Consider the following 16,566-nt stretch of genomic DNA (forward strand, 5'->3'; position numbering starts at 1 on the left):
TGGTTTTTTAGGAGGCACAAACATCCGTCAGCAGGGCAGCCTCATAAAAAAGACATTTCTGCCCACTTTACTCACATGTAGGAGAGAGTACCTCTTTTAGTATTCCTGCATGGCAGGGGGTTGGACTAGATGACCCCTGGGGTCTCTTCCAACTCTACAATTTTACGATCCTATGAATTTACAGTTTGCAGTTTTGTAAGTATTTAAGATGCTGTCTCTCATCTTGAGAGACTTGCTGTTTGTCAATACAATACGAATTGACAGACATTGCAACCACGTGTGTGTATGTGAGTTTACACACACACAAGCTGTCTTCATAATTTTCTGTTTCTTTGGGGTTAACCTTACCTGAGTTGAGGTAGAACAGGGTCTTGCAGTGGCTTCAGCCACTGAATCTGGATTTTCATCTCCCTTGCTCAACTATGACTGCTCTCTGCTAAGGAGCAGAGCAAGAACGGTGTAACCGGAAAGCAGCATACCTTGTTGCGTGTTCAGACCTTTAAACCTCCCCCTATAAATAAATTCAGACAAGACTCAAATTTTGGTTTGGTTTTCGGCAGAATTTAGGCCACAACTTTATTGATCACATCAGGTGAGTAGTTGCATAGGCTCTGGTTTGACTAGCTCCCTGCACCGTTGCAGGTAGCACTGGCCCAGGGCACCAGCATAGGTCAGCCTAGGGTGAACACCTGGAATGGCGGAAAGCCGGGGACATGCTATTTCCACCACCCAGATGTCCCCTTGGACTCAGGCACGGGCACAACGCCTTGCAGGGTTGACCAAACCATTGAGTCCCTGGATTCCTTTAACGGAATACCCTTCACATAGGGATGGCGAGAGCGTTCCCTCATCCCTATCACCTCAACCAGAGCCTATCCACAACCTTACAAGTTGTGACAATTTGCTACGCGGCAGGCGAAACTCAAATGGCACCAGCCAATCAGTCAAGCGGGGGAAATTCCTGCCATGCCCGTCCCATGGTCAAGCGCACAAGCCCTAAAAGTAGGGAGAGGTGGACGGGTGTTCCAATGCACTGACCAAAAGAGGAGGCTCTGAGTCACGTTCATGGGCATATATAGGTCCCTTGATCCATTTAGCTGGCGTCCCATTGGTCTGATTCAACCCAGCATCAAGGGACCTACCAATAGGGTGTTGTGGCTATCCAATTGTACCCACCCACAACACAGGGTTCGGTTGCCAGGTTGCACCGCAACACGTGCCCTCTTTGAGGGAGGACATGATTTTCCACAGACCAACTGTCTCCCCTCATAACTTTGTTAAAAATGTTACAATGTTATTGAGCAAACCTCAGGATTACTGAGAGATTGTAAAGAAAGAAAAGCTGACACCCCCACCCCTTGCTTTTGTCAGCTGTGGTTGTGGTTGTCCCAGAAAGGAAACTTTGTGGGTGAGAGATTTTTTTATTTATTTTTTGCCACTGTGCAAAAACCTCTTGGGTGTGCCTTGCCTTCTTGTTCGTACTTCTTCAGCCTTTTCCTCTTTCCTCTTTGCTTCCAAAGTGGGAAAGGGCCATAGCTCAGTAGAACACACTTTTTTTTATTCATGCATGAGGTATTGGGTTCAACCCCTGGCATCTCCAGTTAAAAAGAGGCCTTGTGAACCAGGTAGGGAAATGTCTCTTCTTGATGCTTGGGAGAGCGCTGCCAGTCAGAGTAGACAATAACAGGCAAAGTGGGATGGCTTTATTTGGTACACAGCAGCTTCTTTTCTTCAGATGTTGTTTAGACTTCATCATGCTCACCAAGCAGGGCTTTTGTCTGTTTGCAGACACGGAAGGAATACAAGAAGTATTTCCGCTCTGGGGCCTCTCAGCGTATCACTAAGTTTATCTACACGAGTCTGGTGAGTATGTTCCTCCTGGCCCAGTTCTAAAATTATATGCAAGAAATAACATAGCAAGAAAAGGGAAACGGCTTTTAAACCTTTGAATGAAAGTGCTGATTGTCAGGAGTTCCCCCCCTCCCTTTACTGTGACATTGGTACTAGCCCACTGAGCTAACCATGTTTATGGAAGACAATCTTACTCAGCTACGAGTGTTCGCCAAAGAAGAAGAAGAAGAGGAGGAGGAGTAGCAGAACTCAATAAATTTTAATGTTAAGTTGTTAAGTTTTTCTGCTGCTCCAGAGAAGCGGACACGGAGCAATGGATTCAAACTACAAGAAAGAAGATTCCACCTAAACATTAGGGAGAACTTCCTGACAGTAAGAGCTGTTCGGCAGTGGAATTTGCTACCAAGGAGTGTGGTGGAGTCTCCTTCTTTGGAGGTCTTTAAGCAAAGGCTTGACAGGCATATGTCAAGAATGCTTTGATGGTGTTTCTTGCTCGGCAGGGGGTTGGACTGGATGGCCCTTGTGGTCTCTTCCAACTCTACAATTCTATGATTCTATGATTCTATGTTAGCATCAATGCAGGCAGGCAATGGATGTGCTATGTAAGGAAGAGTTAACCACAGGGTTTACTGAGGGCAAGGGTCTCAGCTCAGTGGTAAATCACATGGCTTTACATGCAAAAAGGTCTCAGCTTCAATCCTTGGCCTTTCCATCTTTCAGTCTAGAGGAGGTGGTAGCAGGAGTTGTTTGTCATAAAAGCAATGCTCCTTCGCACTATAATGTGCACATGACCCTATTAGATGCCTTGAGGCAGAGGTTCCCAAACTTATTAGGCCTACCACCCCTTTTTCAGAAAACAAAACAAAACAAAACTCAGAGCCCTCCTGGAAATCTACCTTCTTTAAATGAACAATCAGAAAGATGCAGCGACAAATTGGTGTTCTTTTGTGTACAGTAGCTATATTTCTACCTATGTCCTACAACAGGGGTAGGCAACCTAAGGCCCGGGGGCCGGATACAGCCCAATTGCCTTCCCAATCCAGTCCACGGACAGTCTGGGAATCAGCGTGTTTTTACATGAGTAGAATGTGTCCTTTTATTTAAAATGCGTCTCTGGGTTATTTGTGGGGCATATGAATTCGTTCATTTTTTTTTCAAAATATAGTCTGGCCCACCACATGGTCTGAGGGACGGTGGACCGACTCACGGCTGAAAAAGGTTGCTGACCCCTGTCCTACAACATAGTAAATTTGCCATTGGCTGAATAGGCAGGCAAACTGCAATGCATTTCCCAGGCCTGGGTGAAGCTGAAAAGGGTTCACCCAAGCCCAGTGTTAAAGAAAATTCTGGGTTGAGAGACCACTCAACAGCCCAGCTCATCGGGGTACAAGTCCCCTGCGGGTCCATGCGGTCAGTAAAAGAAGGAAATTCCACCCAAGCAATTTGGAGCAAAACAGCAGTCAGTAGTAGTCCTTTATCGTTGCTCAACAGGTTCAAACAGCAGTAAGAACCCAGAGCATGGGGCGACATTGACTTTTAAAACTTCCCACCATATCCCAGCATAGCTGCCAAGTTTTCCCTTTTCTCGCGAGGAAGCCTATTCAGCATAAGGGAAAATCCCTTTAAAAAAGGGATAACTTGGCAGCTATGTATCCCAGAATACAGTTCACACAGCATCATCAATACATCATTGCTACATCACTATCATGTCACAAAAGGGGAGGGTTACACAAGATTAGCATAGACAGATATGTCAGCGCAACACCCAAGTATAAGATTAGCAGAGGCAAACATATCTTAAGTACCCACCACCCAAAAGTACAATAGAACTTACTTTGCATGTCTGGAGTCTGAGGCAAGTCCGGTGATGAGATTTGGCTTCCCTTGGGAGCCCAGCAAATGTCACCTCTGGTCATTTCCTGGGGTAGGAGATATGTATACATGTCTTCACGCTTGGGGAGGTGGCAGGGGAAAGAGTCCTTTTTCCAAGGGCAAAATAGCTTTGGAATGGAGGAAACCGGCAAAGGAGTTGATTTTATATGATTTTAAAAGCTAGGTATCTTCCCTGAGCTGTCAGGTTGAAAGGATACATTCAGGCACAATATTTGTAACATTTAATAACTTTAAAGATGTCCCCCCCCCCCGGTCATTTCCGTAACAGCAGAAAAACCCCTCTTCTTTGGTGATCACTTGTAGCCGAGTAAGATTGTCTTCCATAAACACAGTTTTAACAGTGAGTCCGTAAGTGACTGTGGAGGCCAATTCTGGATCCACACGTCCTTCCACAGTGCGGACATTGGTTTCCGGGCGGGAGTTGATCACGGTGTGGATTTGCCAAGCGTGCCTTCCTCTTAGCACGTTTCTCCCTTGCGTCTTGAGTTCGAGTGTCTTCAAAGCCCATGACACCTTTGGTAAAGGCTGTTCTCCACCTGCAGCATGACCGCCAAATCCAGGTGAGGCGTTGTCATAGAATCATAGAATCATAGAGTTGGAAGAGACCACAAGGGCCATCCAGTCCAACCCCCTGCCAAGCAGGAAACACCATCAAAGCATTCTTGACATATGCCTGTCAAGCCTCTGCTTAAAGACCTCCAAAGAAGGTCACTGTCCTGCAATGGCGGCTGACCTGGCAGTAAGCGTCGTTACACAACAGATGAAACATGCATGTTTTCCCTCCAAAATCTCTTCTTTCTTCATGCTTCCACTGCCCCCTTATTTTTATTCAATGAACCCAAAGCTACCACCAACCCCTGGATTGTTCCAGGACTCCCCACTTTGCCCACTTTGGAAAACACTGCCTTGAGGGTTTATGTGCTCTCTATCTCCCTTCTTATAGGTGCAAAAATTCCTCCTGGGCTTGAAAAACAACCTGCCTTCCATGACAGTGACTGACCATGCTTGGCCGCCAGCTCCATACAAGTTTCTCACAGGCCCCAATGAAGAACTGAAGAAGATCTTCCACCATTGGAGGGTTAGAGAGGGATTATGGCTCGTTTCTATCCGTAATTCTTTCAGAGAGAAAATGAGGGCGCTTCCAGACTGTCACTGTTCTCGTCTGGGATTCAACCACATTCTGACAAATTCAGGTTGCACAATTATAGTTGATATGGAAGCCTTGCACAGCAAACCTGCTTCCGCAAATGATTAAATGCTTTGTGATAAGGAAATTGTTGGGGGAAATGCAGACCCTGGGTCTGATGCAACAGCATCTAACCTCTCAAATGCATCAGGATGAATGTGCAATAAACAGGATGTCTGGAAGTGCCCTCAATTTTGAGACTACTGGTAGCAGGTATTCTGTGTACTGTATATAATTACTGGGCCAACAAATACGGTGGCCCTGGAGAGATTTTGCAAATTATAATATATTTGAGTGGGAGAGGGGCTCCAATAAACTGTGATAGTATGGAAGAGTGGAAAAGAGGAAAGGGGGCAAACTTCCCACCCACCCCAATTTGCCTCTTTGTTTCCCTCCTTTTCAGTTACGAATGGAAGAATCTGTCAATCCTGGTTCTCAATTTCTCATTTTCCCAATCTTTAATTCCATTACACTCATTTCTGCAGAAGTTCATCAGCATTTTAGTGCAAAATTCTCCTAATTAAACACCATTTTAATATGCAGTTTTAACTAATGTGCATGTTTTTGCAAGCAGTTTTCCTTAACAGAAGGCACTTTTGTATGTTATTTTTAAGAAGTCTGTTCATTTTTATGCATATTTTCCGCTAATATATGCATTATAGTAAACACTGATTGGATGGAAAGCTGCCTTGCAAAATTTGAATGGGCACAAATTTTGAAGGATGGCTGTTTCAGTCCTCGTAGTGTTTCAGAAAGTGCAAATTTGACAGCGCATCCTTTAAATGCAAACTGAAACAAATTTCTTCCTCATTTGTCCTCTCATTGTGCCTCTGATACTACCGGTATGTGAGCTGCCCACGTTGTTGACAGGAATCATAGAACAACAGCTGCTTCCACATCCAACACACTTTGCTGAGGCAACAGAGTTGTCTCTGCAAGACCAAACAAGGTTCAAAGTGGCACTACAAGTGTGGGTGTGGAGTGAGCTTTTGCTTACTTGGGCAAGTTGAATTGAGTTTTCTTTTTAAGTTAATGTTTTATTTTGTGGATAAATTTCCAGGCAAACAATGCTAGGTTTTATTTCAACCCATCCCACCACAGGGCAGGTGGGTACTGCACATAAGTAGAACCGTTGCTGCTACAGCTACCAAATCCTTGCCTTTTCAAGGCACAGCTTGCAGGGCTAATCACAACATAGCAAAGGATCCCATGCCTTCCAGACATGCATCCAGTGTCTACCTCCTCTCCCATCATTACAGTGTACAGTGTGGTTACATATTTACAGCTCAACAATCTCAATATAGGGCACTGTCACCACATGGTGCTTTAGAGATGATTGAAGTGGCCCCAGCAGTCAACTTGGTGTTGATCACTTTCACTCAGTCATCACAGGCTTTTCTGGCCCCATGTCACTTGAAGCTTGGGGAGACCTAGAAGTGTTTTCGTTCTGCCAAGCACAAGCCACAAAATCAGAGCCGGCCCTACTGTTAGGTAGAAAGATGCAGCCACCGATGGACATGGAGCCTGGCTGCTCTTCCTGCCCTTCGAGTACAAGACAGCAGAAAGCAGAATCATGGCCTCAACAAAATAAAAAAAAGAGGGGTGGGGAAGTACTCCTCAATGCAAGAGCATTCATATTTGGGAGTGCTTTTAAAGAAACAAAAGCAATCAAAGCAGAAGAATATGAATTTGAAACTTTCTTTTTTTGGAAGCAAATGTGACTGAAGTAAATTTGTGTGTGCAGTAAGTAAATAGGGTATGTTTTGGAGTTTGCAATGTTCACTCTCCTTTTGCTTCTTACCTGCACTCACCTTTGCTCTCTGCTTTCCTGGTGCAGTGCAAGAAATACCGAGATCAGCTGCCACCTCAGAGAAAAGTAGCCCTCCAGGACAAGTTGTGTGCCAGTGAACTTTTCCGGGGCAAGAAGAGTTTGTACCCTAAAAGGTGAGTGCAAAGACAGGAGCTAGCACTACCCCAGTCAAGCTGGAATTGACCCAATAGGATTGCTATGGATTACTATTAGGGACGAGTGTATCTTCTACCTCTCTGTGTTTCTCATCTTTCCAACCTTAAGTTTATAGAATCATAGAACTGTAGAGTTGGAAGGGATCCCAGGGATCATCTGGTCCAAACTCCTGTAATGCAGACGTCAGAGCTAAAGAATCCCTGGCAGATGGCCACCCAACCTCTGTTTTTTGTTTTTTAAAAGCAATTTATTAGGTTTTCAAATAAACACATTAAACACATTAAACAAAACAAAACATTCCACAACACACACCACACAACACACAATTTTTCTCTTTTTAACATCTATTCATCTATCTCATATTCCCAGTGCTCTGCCAAGCTTTGACTTCCCTCCCTCCCCTCATCTCACAGTTCCTTTGCTCCTTCTACTTAAAGTCATTTCGTAGGATTTATTTCAGTCCTGCAAGTGTCTTTAAACTTCTACAGTTCCTCTCCATATAGTCCACGAATTTACTCCAGTCTTTTTGGAACCTTGCCTCTCCCTGGTTTCGAATCCTGCTAGTCAGTCTTGCTAATTCTGCATCATTTTTGTCTGCCACTCTTCGATCGTCGGTAACTCCTGAGTTTTCCATTTTTGGGCTAGCAAATCCTTGCCGTGGTTGTCGCATACATAAATAAAACTTGATATTCTTTTACAATCTCTTGTCCTATATGACCCAATAAAAAAGCCTCCGGTTTTTGGGGAAAGGTATATTTAAAAATCTTTTTCAGTTCATTATATATCATTTCCCAAAATCTTTTACTTTTTTCGCATGTCCACCACATATGATAAAATTCACCATCCTACCCAACCTCTGTTTTTAAACCTTCAGTGAAGGAGAGTCTACCACCTTCTGATAAAATCTGTTTGGCTGTTGAACAGCTCTTACCATTAGAAAGTTCTTCCTAATGTTTAATCTGACTCTCCTTTCTTGTAATTTGGATCCATTGGCTCACGTCCTACCCACTGGAGCAGCAGAAAACACACTTGCTCCATCTTCTATGTGACAGCCCTTTGAAGAAGGCTATTGTATCACCTCTCGGTCTTCTCTTTCCTAGGCAAAACACCAAACTCCCTCAACTGTTCCTTGTAAAGCTCTGTTTCCAGACCTTTTTATCATCATGGTTGCCTTCCTCTCCACATCTTCCAACTTGTCAATATCCTTAAATTGTGGTGCCCAGAAATGGACATAGGTGGGCAGTGGCGAAGCTGCATGCTACTGGGGGGCGGAGGGCAGGCGGGGATGTGGCTGGCGCCCCCTGGGGGCATGACATGCACCCCGGGGGCGTGGTACACTACCCATGAGGGCATGGCACACGTTCCAGGGGTGTGACGCATTCTGTGGGGGCGTGGTGCCCGGCGCATGAGTGGGTGCATGGCGCATGTCCAGGGGGGTCGCTGTGATGGCACCCTACCGGAATAGTGGTGCTCCTTCCACACTCCCGTTCCTCTGCCAGTGCAGGTGGGGTCTGACCAAGGCAGAATAGAACAGAACTATTAGTTCCCTTTAGTTCTCCACTTTTCCACATCAGTTTGAGGTTTCTTTTTTTAAAGGGTACTAATGAAAATTCATCAGCATTTTTTGTGTGAATTGTTCCTAATTTGCATTTTTATATACAGTAGAAGGCATTTTTATACATTTTAAAGACATCTTTGTATGCTATTTTCACGAATATATATATTTCTATGCACACTTTACCCAACAACAATACATTTTTGCACACATTACTTGGTTGGAGAACAACACTGCAAAATTCAGAGAAATGCAGATTGCAAATGGATGGCTGCGTTTCTGTTTGCATATTTTCTGGGAATCCGTGCATTAAATAGGTTTACCTTTACATGCAAACTGAACTTACCTCCCTCCTTCCCTTCCTAATTACAATCTGTGGTTTGTGTGTTTTAGCCTCCCACAACCTTTCAGAGGGGATCACCTGGGTCTAAAGGAGAACTCCAGATATCGTAAGCTCCAAGCCGCAGCTGATGGCAAGATGGTCATGGCCGACAGTGTGAGGAAGGTCAACCGAGGTGATGGAAAGGTAAGAAACATCCTGCCCTCTCTGGCACCTAAAGGAACAAGAACAAAGGGAAGAGCAAGGATCTGTGTGTGGTTTCTCACTATTCTAGGGTTGCCATATTTAAATATTTCTTCCACATGCCTCCCACTTTCAATTCAAATTTACTCTTTCCAGGAAAAAACACTGTACATTAAAAGAATGAAACAAAACCCCGTTGCCAGTGACCCATTTGCAATACCTGCACAGCCTGTTTGTAGGATTAAGCCCCTGTCTGAAAGCACCTCTATCTAGTCTCTTGCACCTCAAAACAGAGGGTCACCAACCTTTTTTAGGCCCATGGGCACATCTGGATTTTTTTAGTAACCGAAAGCACTTGCCTCCCTGAGATTGGCCTCTCCTTGCCCAGAAAAAAGACAGATCACACACACACACACAGAGGCAATTCAGTTTTCCAAGGAATTGCCATGAAAATCAGATCTGCTAGAGTATGAGCCTTGAAAAGCACACAAAGCTGAAATAGGTTGAGGAACAGAGCACCCCTCTTCCAACTTCCTCCTTCAGCTCTGTGTACTTCCCAAGGTAAGCACTCTCACCACCTCAAGACCAAGGGCACTGAGTCTGGGGGGGGGGGGAGGCTCAGAGGCTTTGTGGGTGCCAGAGAAGACCTCAAGGGTGCCAATGCGCCCACCAGTGACTCATTGGCAACCCCTGACTTAAACTCACCCACTCACCCCTCAATATGTCAGATACGTGAGTGAGATCCTCTGTTGACAGGGGCTTGGGATGAACAACAGGGGGAATGCTGGTGCTTTCATGGCCTGCCTGCACACAATGAGCTGACCAGTGTTGGTGCAGGATGTGGTACTAGGTCAGGCATCCCCAAACTGCGGCCCTCCAGATGTTTTGGCCTACAACTCCCATGATCCCTAGCTAACAGGACCAGTGTTCGGGGAAGATGGGAATTGTAGTCCAAAACATCTGGAGGGCCGAAGTTTGGGGTTGCCGTAGTAGGTGAAGGTTTGGCATGAATCAGCAGTGTTACGATAGGAATATGATAGCCATGTTCAAATATATGAAAGGATGTCATATGGAGGAGGGAGAAATATTGTTTTCTGCTGCTCCAGAGAAGCGGACATGGAGCAAAGGATTCAAACGTCAAGAAAGATGATTCCACCTAAACATTAGGAAGAACTTCCTGACAGTGAGAGCTGTTCGGCAGTGGAATTTGCTACCAAGGAGTGTGGTGGAGTCTCCTTCTTTGGAGGTCTTTAAGCAGAGGCTTGACAGGCATATGTCAAGAATGCTTTGATGGCGTTTCCTGCTTGGCAGGGGGTTGGACTGGATGGCCCTTGTGGTCTCTTCCAACTCTATGATTCTATGATTCTATGATTCTATGTTTTTCTTCTGTCCTTAAGAGCATGTCATGAGGGATTCAAGGTGGCAATTTCCCTTCCTCCTCTCTCTCTTCCAGACCTCTCCTCGAATCTTCCTTCTCACCAAGAGCCACATCATCCTGGCAGACCCAAAGGCTGCCCAGCCAAAAACAGTGATCACCCTGAGTGACATCAACAGTGTCTCCGTCAGCCGCTATGCAGATGGCTTCTTTGTTCTGCACATTAGAGAGGTACTGGGAAGGTGGTGGCGGTGGCCTGACAGCTACCGACACAATTGAATGGCCAGGAAGATCCTAGCAGCCAATTTGCTACTTCGTGACTCCCTCTGAAACCCCTGTGGCAGGGTTAGGGAATATGAAAATGCAAGATTTTTTTTTTAAGGTGTTAACACCATCCTGCCAAAGCTGAATTGAAATCTCACACAAGTCTGGAAATATGAGATCTGAATGTGTAGCTTTCAAATGTAGATTTTTCAAATCCATTGAAGAACACTTTAATGAAAGAAAATGCTGCTGCCAGTGGCGGAGCTTCATGCTACGGCACCGGGGGGGGGGGCGGAGAGCAGGCGGGGGGCAGCCGTGGCGCCCAGCGCGGGCAGGGGGCGGGGCAGCCGTGATGTCACCCCACCGGGATCGTGCTGCCGGGGTCAGTGCGCTTCCCCCACCCTCCTCTTCCTCCGCCAGTGGCTGCTGCAATCAGTAGCAGAAGGATTTAGCACCCTACTCCCACCCATCACTACCTGTCCTGAAATCATAGCACCAGCTTTACAGCCACCTGCCATTAGAAGACACAGGCCTTCTGCAACCATCTAACCCTTCTTCCCTTCACACTGGCCTAACTTGCAAGGATCAGGATTGGAGACTAGTTCACTCCATAAAAATCCCTAGCCCCTAGCCCACCTTCCCTTTTAGCTAAGATTGCTGGGTTTTCCAAGACCACTTGGAGGAATAAGCCACTCCCTGTATACAGAAAGAACCAAAAGTCCCAGATATCAAGCACCACAGATGACCAAAGGAAATGAAAGTTGAGTGTAAGCAGACTTCCTTGGCCAATGTCCTTCAGATGGGCTTGTTTTCCATTCCATTGACAGTAAGTAGCTATTATGGAGGCAAAGGCATATGATGGGCTAGTTCAATGGTTCTGAATTTTTTTGCAGTGGCAAAACCCAGTAGCAGGGCAAGGCAGCATTGTTGACCTGGCTTCCCAACGCCACATGTCACTGCCAGTCACTGCGAAGGGGAGGGGCAAGACAATGGGGAGTGTTGTGCCCACACCCCACCAGTCTCACTGCTGCCTTGCTCTTCTAACTCTTGATAACCAGCACAACACTGCCCTGCCTGCACCACCTGCTAGCTGCTACTGATTTAACCCTTGGAAAGTGCAATGAGGGAAGGAAGGACTGCAGTTGCTTGAATGGTGCACTTAATTGCCATGGCTGCAGCTCAGTGGAACTTGTCCACTATTGCAACTCTCTTCACACACACCACCCGTACCTCATGGACTATTTCACAGAACCCTAGGGTTCTGCAGAGCTATTTTAGAAATGCTAGGTTGTTTTATAAGGTGGCCAGTGGTTAGGTAACATAATGGAAGCAAGTGCTAAAGCTTGTACGCTAGAGTAAGGACTAGGATGGTGCCTCCATCAGGTTTCAATGTCTCTTCCTTTTGCAGACCTCCACAGCGGGTACCAAAGGGGACTTCCTGCTTATAAGTGACCACTTGATTGAACTAGTCACCCGGCTCCACCAGACCGTGCTGGAAACTACAAAGCAAAAACTGAAGCTCCAAGTGGCTGATGAGTAAGACTAGAGAATTAGCAGTAGGCGGAAAGGGGAGGGGGAGATTTGGACCAAACACTGGTGCTCTTGTTTGGGAGTTTGTCCAAAGCATCAAAAGGACATAGGAAGCTGCCTTATCCCGAATCAGACCATTAGTCTATCTAGTTCAGTACTGTCTACATTGACTGATAGCAGTTTTCCAGGGTTCCATGCAGGGGACATTCCCAAACTGGGAACTGAACCTCGGACCTTCTGCATGCAAAGCAGATGCTCTGCCTCTGAGCTATGGCCCTTCTGCAAATTCATCTTCCTTTTCCAGAGAGAACCACCATGTTATTTGACAGGCTGTGAGGGATTATTCTTTTTTCTGCAGGGGGGAAATGGGAAGAAGGCTGAAAGACTGTGTCTATCCACAGAAACACAAATCTACCAATGAGTTTAACTGGCATCTGTGCTGGTGATATACCAAAACCAAAGGCAGCCACATTGGCCTCCATTGCCTTTCTTTGGCCAACTCAGCCCCCCTCCCAAACAAAACACAAAATTGTGTGTAAGCGTCTGAGTTCTTTAGAACTCTGTGTCAGACTACATAGTAAACAAAGCAAGAAAAAAACATAACCAGTAAGGTAGGAAGAGGAGAGAAAAGATATATCTATTTGGTAGTGGTGAAACCATCGCCATCTTCATTTATAACTTTCTTTCCAGGAAGGTTAGAGACTATATTTTTTAATGATAGCTCAGAGCCTGCTCCTTCTTCACTTACAGTAGAAATTGGAGTTCTTGGGAAAGTCCAGAAATAAATGATAAATTGCAAGAACTCAGGCCAAAAGAAGATGGATTTCAAATAAATCTTCACAAGGTTTTATTGATGTGATGCGGAGTTTAAATGGGAATCAAACCCAATGTTGAAGGCAAATAAAAGTAAATTCCAGTAAAAAGCAGGACAAGGCCCTGTTTCGACTATTCTTCGTCAGCAAAGATTCACAGGTCAAAGTGTACCAAATATGTTTGCCTTGCTAGCTCAAATTGTTTTCAGCATTTCAAACAATTTGAGCTAGCAAATTGAGCTGAAAACAATTTGAGCTAGCAAGGCAAACATATTTGGTACACTTTGACCTGTGAATCTTTGCTGACAAAGAATAGTCGAAACAGGGCCTTGTCCTGATTTTTACTGGAATTTACCTTTATTTGCCTTCAACATTGGGTTTGATTCCCATTTAAACTCCGCATCACATCAATAAAACCTTGTGAAGATTTATTTGAAATCCATCTTCTTTTGGCCTTCTTCACTTACAAGCATCAGCTCTGAAGTGAGTGCTCCAATTGTACCCCTAATAATCCAGCCTTGTTTCTACCAAAGAATCCTACTTCTACCAGAGAATCCTGGGAATTGTAGTTTGTTAAGGGTAAAGGTAAAGGACCCCAGTCGCCAACGACTCTGGGGTTGCAGCGCTCATCTCGCTTTACTGGCTGAGGGAGCCGGCGTTTGTTCACAAACAGTTTTTCTGGGTCATGTGGCCAGCATGACTGAGCCGCTTCTGGCGAACCAGAGCAGCGCACGGAAACACCCTTTACCTTCCCGCTGGAGTGGTACCTATTTATCTACTTGCACTTTGACGTGCTTTTGAACTGCTGGGTTGGCAGGAGCTGGGACTGAGCAACAGGAGCTCACCCCGTCGTGGGGATTCGAACTGCCGACCTTCCGATCGGCAAGCCCTAGGCTCAGTGGCTTAGACCACAGCGCCAAATCTGTGAGGGGCAAACTACAGTTCCCAATATCCTTTTCAGGGAGTCACATGCTTTAGTGTATCATCTGATGGCTGTGGCTGATGGGAGTTGTGGTACAAACCTCAAGGACTTGTTCATGCAAGTTGCTGCAATGTTTTCCCCCGTGAATTTTTTTTACATAAATGTATTCATAAATTTGTTTAAAACCACGTAACTCCAAATACAGTGGCTAAGGTTCCACTGTGATTTTTCTGCAACACTTCTGTTTTCAAACTGGTTTAACCTTGCTGCAATGTTTTCGAATTTCCTCCTTTCTTAGCCATTTCTGTTTCCATTGGTTTGGTGTCTGAAAGCCTAGTAAACAAGCTCAAGTGCTACTGCTAAGTTGGAGTGAGGAGGTGTATCTTTTAACATGAGATTTCTTTGGTCATCTACAGGTTCCTGGTGAAGTTCAAGCAAAGCAGCATCACTGTTAAGGTGGTAGAGACAGCTGAGAAGCAGGGGGCAGCGCCCATCTGCAGAAAGAAAGGCAGCCATCGAATGGAGGTGCTAGTCCACTGAGGAGAATCTGGACAGGAGGATACTGCCTGTCCAGAGGGAACTACAATGGACTCCGTCCTGGGGGCCTTTGGAAGTGGGAATTTGTGACTGAAGATTTGGCTCACTGGCAGCTTCAATATTCTTGGTGTCTCACATCCCACCTCAGGGGCAGCTATCTGATAGCTTTCAATAATCAATTAACACATGCCAGTTTCCCCATTTGGCATAGGTGCCAATGACAAATGGTCCCTGTGCTACAACTGACCTCTTCAGAAATGGCCACTTCTCTTACTCTTCTTTAGAAGCCTTACCTCTTATTTAACTGGAGAACATAGGGTGAGCACCAGGAAAACACACCAGTGAAATGAAATGCTGTTTTTGCCTAATTTAAAGTCTCTTTACTTAGGCCCTGGGCTAGAGGGCCTACCTGTGGCCTTTCAGATGTTGTTAACAGGGAGCTGCAGTCCGGCAACACCTGGGGAGCATCAGGTTCCCAGCATGTGACCTACAGAATCTTGGAATGCTTTTAAAAACCACCACCTCAAATCTGTTTTCTTAAAGGTGTGGACAGGAGCTTCTCTTGGAGTGAGCTCTCTGAAACTCCTTTCTACACACTGTGTTTCATCAGACCAAATGTCATCCTTCAATAATACCTATGCACTTCTGATTAATTATTAGAAACAGAAAGTAATCACAACCAATGAAGTACATAGCTTTTTTAAAAAAATCTCTACCACAATCTTGAATTCATCCAAAGTGAGCAGTTTTTTGAACCCCCAACCTGGAAGGATACTAGAAGGGCTTTTGTTACGCTAATAGACCCTGAAGATCAGCTTCAAGTATCTAGAGACCAGGGGTCAGCAACGTTTTTCAGCTGTGGGCTGGTCCACTGTCCCTCAGACCATGTGGTGGGCCAGACAATGTTTTGGGAAAAAAATAATGAACTAATTCCTATGCCCCACAAATAACCCAGAGATGCATTTTAATAAAAGCACACATTCTACTCATGTAAAAACACCAGGCAGGCCCCACAAACAACCCAGAGATGCATTTTAAATAAAAGGACACATTCTACTCATGTAAAAACATGCTGATTCCCGGACCGTCCGTGGGCCGGATTGAGGTGGTGATTGGGTCACATCCAGCCCCCGGGCCTTAGTTTGCCTACCCCTGATCTAGACAGTAAAGACCCAGAAGAACATTAAACAAGCCTTCAGGGTTAAATGTGTCCAATAGCTCAGCCCCAAGCATTTGTAGGTTCTCACCAAACCTTACATAGAAGCTGCCAGAGCATGTGCAGGTAGCTGCAATATTTCCCCATTAAATAAAGTTATGCATTTTAAATCTTCTAACTCCAAACAGCTGAGTTTACATTGTGTTCTATTATTTATTCTGCAGCATTTCAATTGTAACATTGATTTAAAGCAGCTGCAACATTTTGGACTTTCCTTTTCCAATCGTCATCATCAACACCATCATTTTGATTGGATCCAAAGTGAACTGCTGTTTGAATCCTTCCACCAGCCTGGGAATGATATGCCTCAGTGCAGTTTCCCATTGATTGTGTCCTTGTGCTGCTTGATTCACACAGGGGGAGAAATTTGCTTTTGCCTTGACTGGATGAAACTGGATGGGGACTGGAACTATATATGTAAGAGAAGATAATCTGAGCAATTAATGACAAAAGACAAACTTTTTTCGTGCAGTAGTTCAGCCTCCTTTTCACCATTCTCAGCTGTTGCCAGGTCTGCTGAACAGTACAAGGGCAGGGAAAGTTTTGAATCTTTCCTCCCCATCTCATGAGTCTGATGGAAACCTGCCTCCTATATGCTCCTATATCAGCACAGGAAAAAGCTTAATAGCAGTTAAGTGGTCAAGCACCATGGGACTTGCAGATTTAATAGCTGAGGAAGGTTACCCAGACAGGAGGAAAGAAAGACTTGGAGACAAATGTCTTCCTGGCCTGCAAAGAGACTGCTGCAGGAGTAGGTCTCAAAATCCTTCAGCTGAACCATATTTTGACCTCTCCAGCCTTTCCTTGCCTGTCTTCTAGTGATAGAAGAGCAGGCCCCAAACGTTTCAGTTTGCTGCATGCAGGGCAGACTTGAGAAGGTCGGTCGCCCTGGCGCTGAGGCGCGGAGATCGCTCCGGTGCCCCCGCCCTCGCAGTG

The 16,566-nt window shown here is 45.4% G+C and overlaps 1 protein-coding gene across 5 annotated transcripts in view; it reads left to right on the top strand.

The window, feature by feature from the left end:
* The window catches only part of LOC118076802 (unconventional myosin-Ia), a 56,428-nt gene extending 40,673 nt beyond the window's left edge, over positions 1–15,755 (top strand). For all 5 annotated transcript variants that reach the window (XM_060272084.2, XM_060272083.2, XM_088661281.1 and 2 more), the window contains 7 exons: positions 1,789–1,863; positions 4,688–4,822; positions 6,768–6,874; positions 8,845–8,977; positions 10,428–10,580; positions 12,022–12,149; positions 14,294–15,755. In XM_060272084.2, coding sequence (XP_060128067.2) covers positions 1,789–1,863; positions 4,688–4,822; positions 6,768–6,874; positions 8,845–8,977; positions 10,428–10,580; positions 12,022–12,149; positions 14,294–14,417 — 855 coding nt within the window. In that variant the 3' untranslated portion in view covers positions 14,418–15,755. The remainder of the gene's footprint in view (positions 1–1,788; positions 1,864–4,687; positions 4,823–6,767; positions 6,875–8,844; positions 8,978–10,427; positions 10,581–12,021; positions 12,150–14,293) is intronic.
* Positions 15,756–16,566: the final 811 nt, after the last annotated feature.

The sequence above is a fragment of the Zootoca vivipara genome, chromosome 2 (assembly GCF_965207765.1).
Source record: "Zootoca vivipara chromosome 2, rZooViv2.hap1.1, whole genome shotgun sequence".
Taxonomy (NCBI): domain Eukaryota; kingdom Metazoa; phylum Chordata; class Lepidosauria; order Squamata; family Lacertidae; genus Zootoca; species Zootoca vivipara.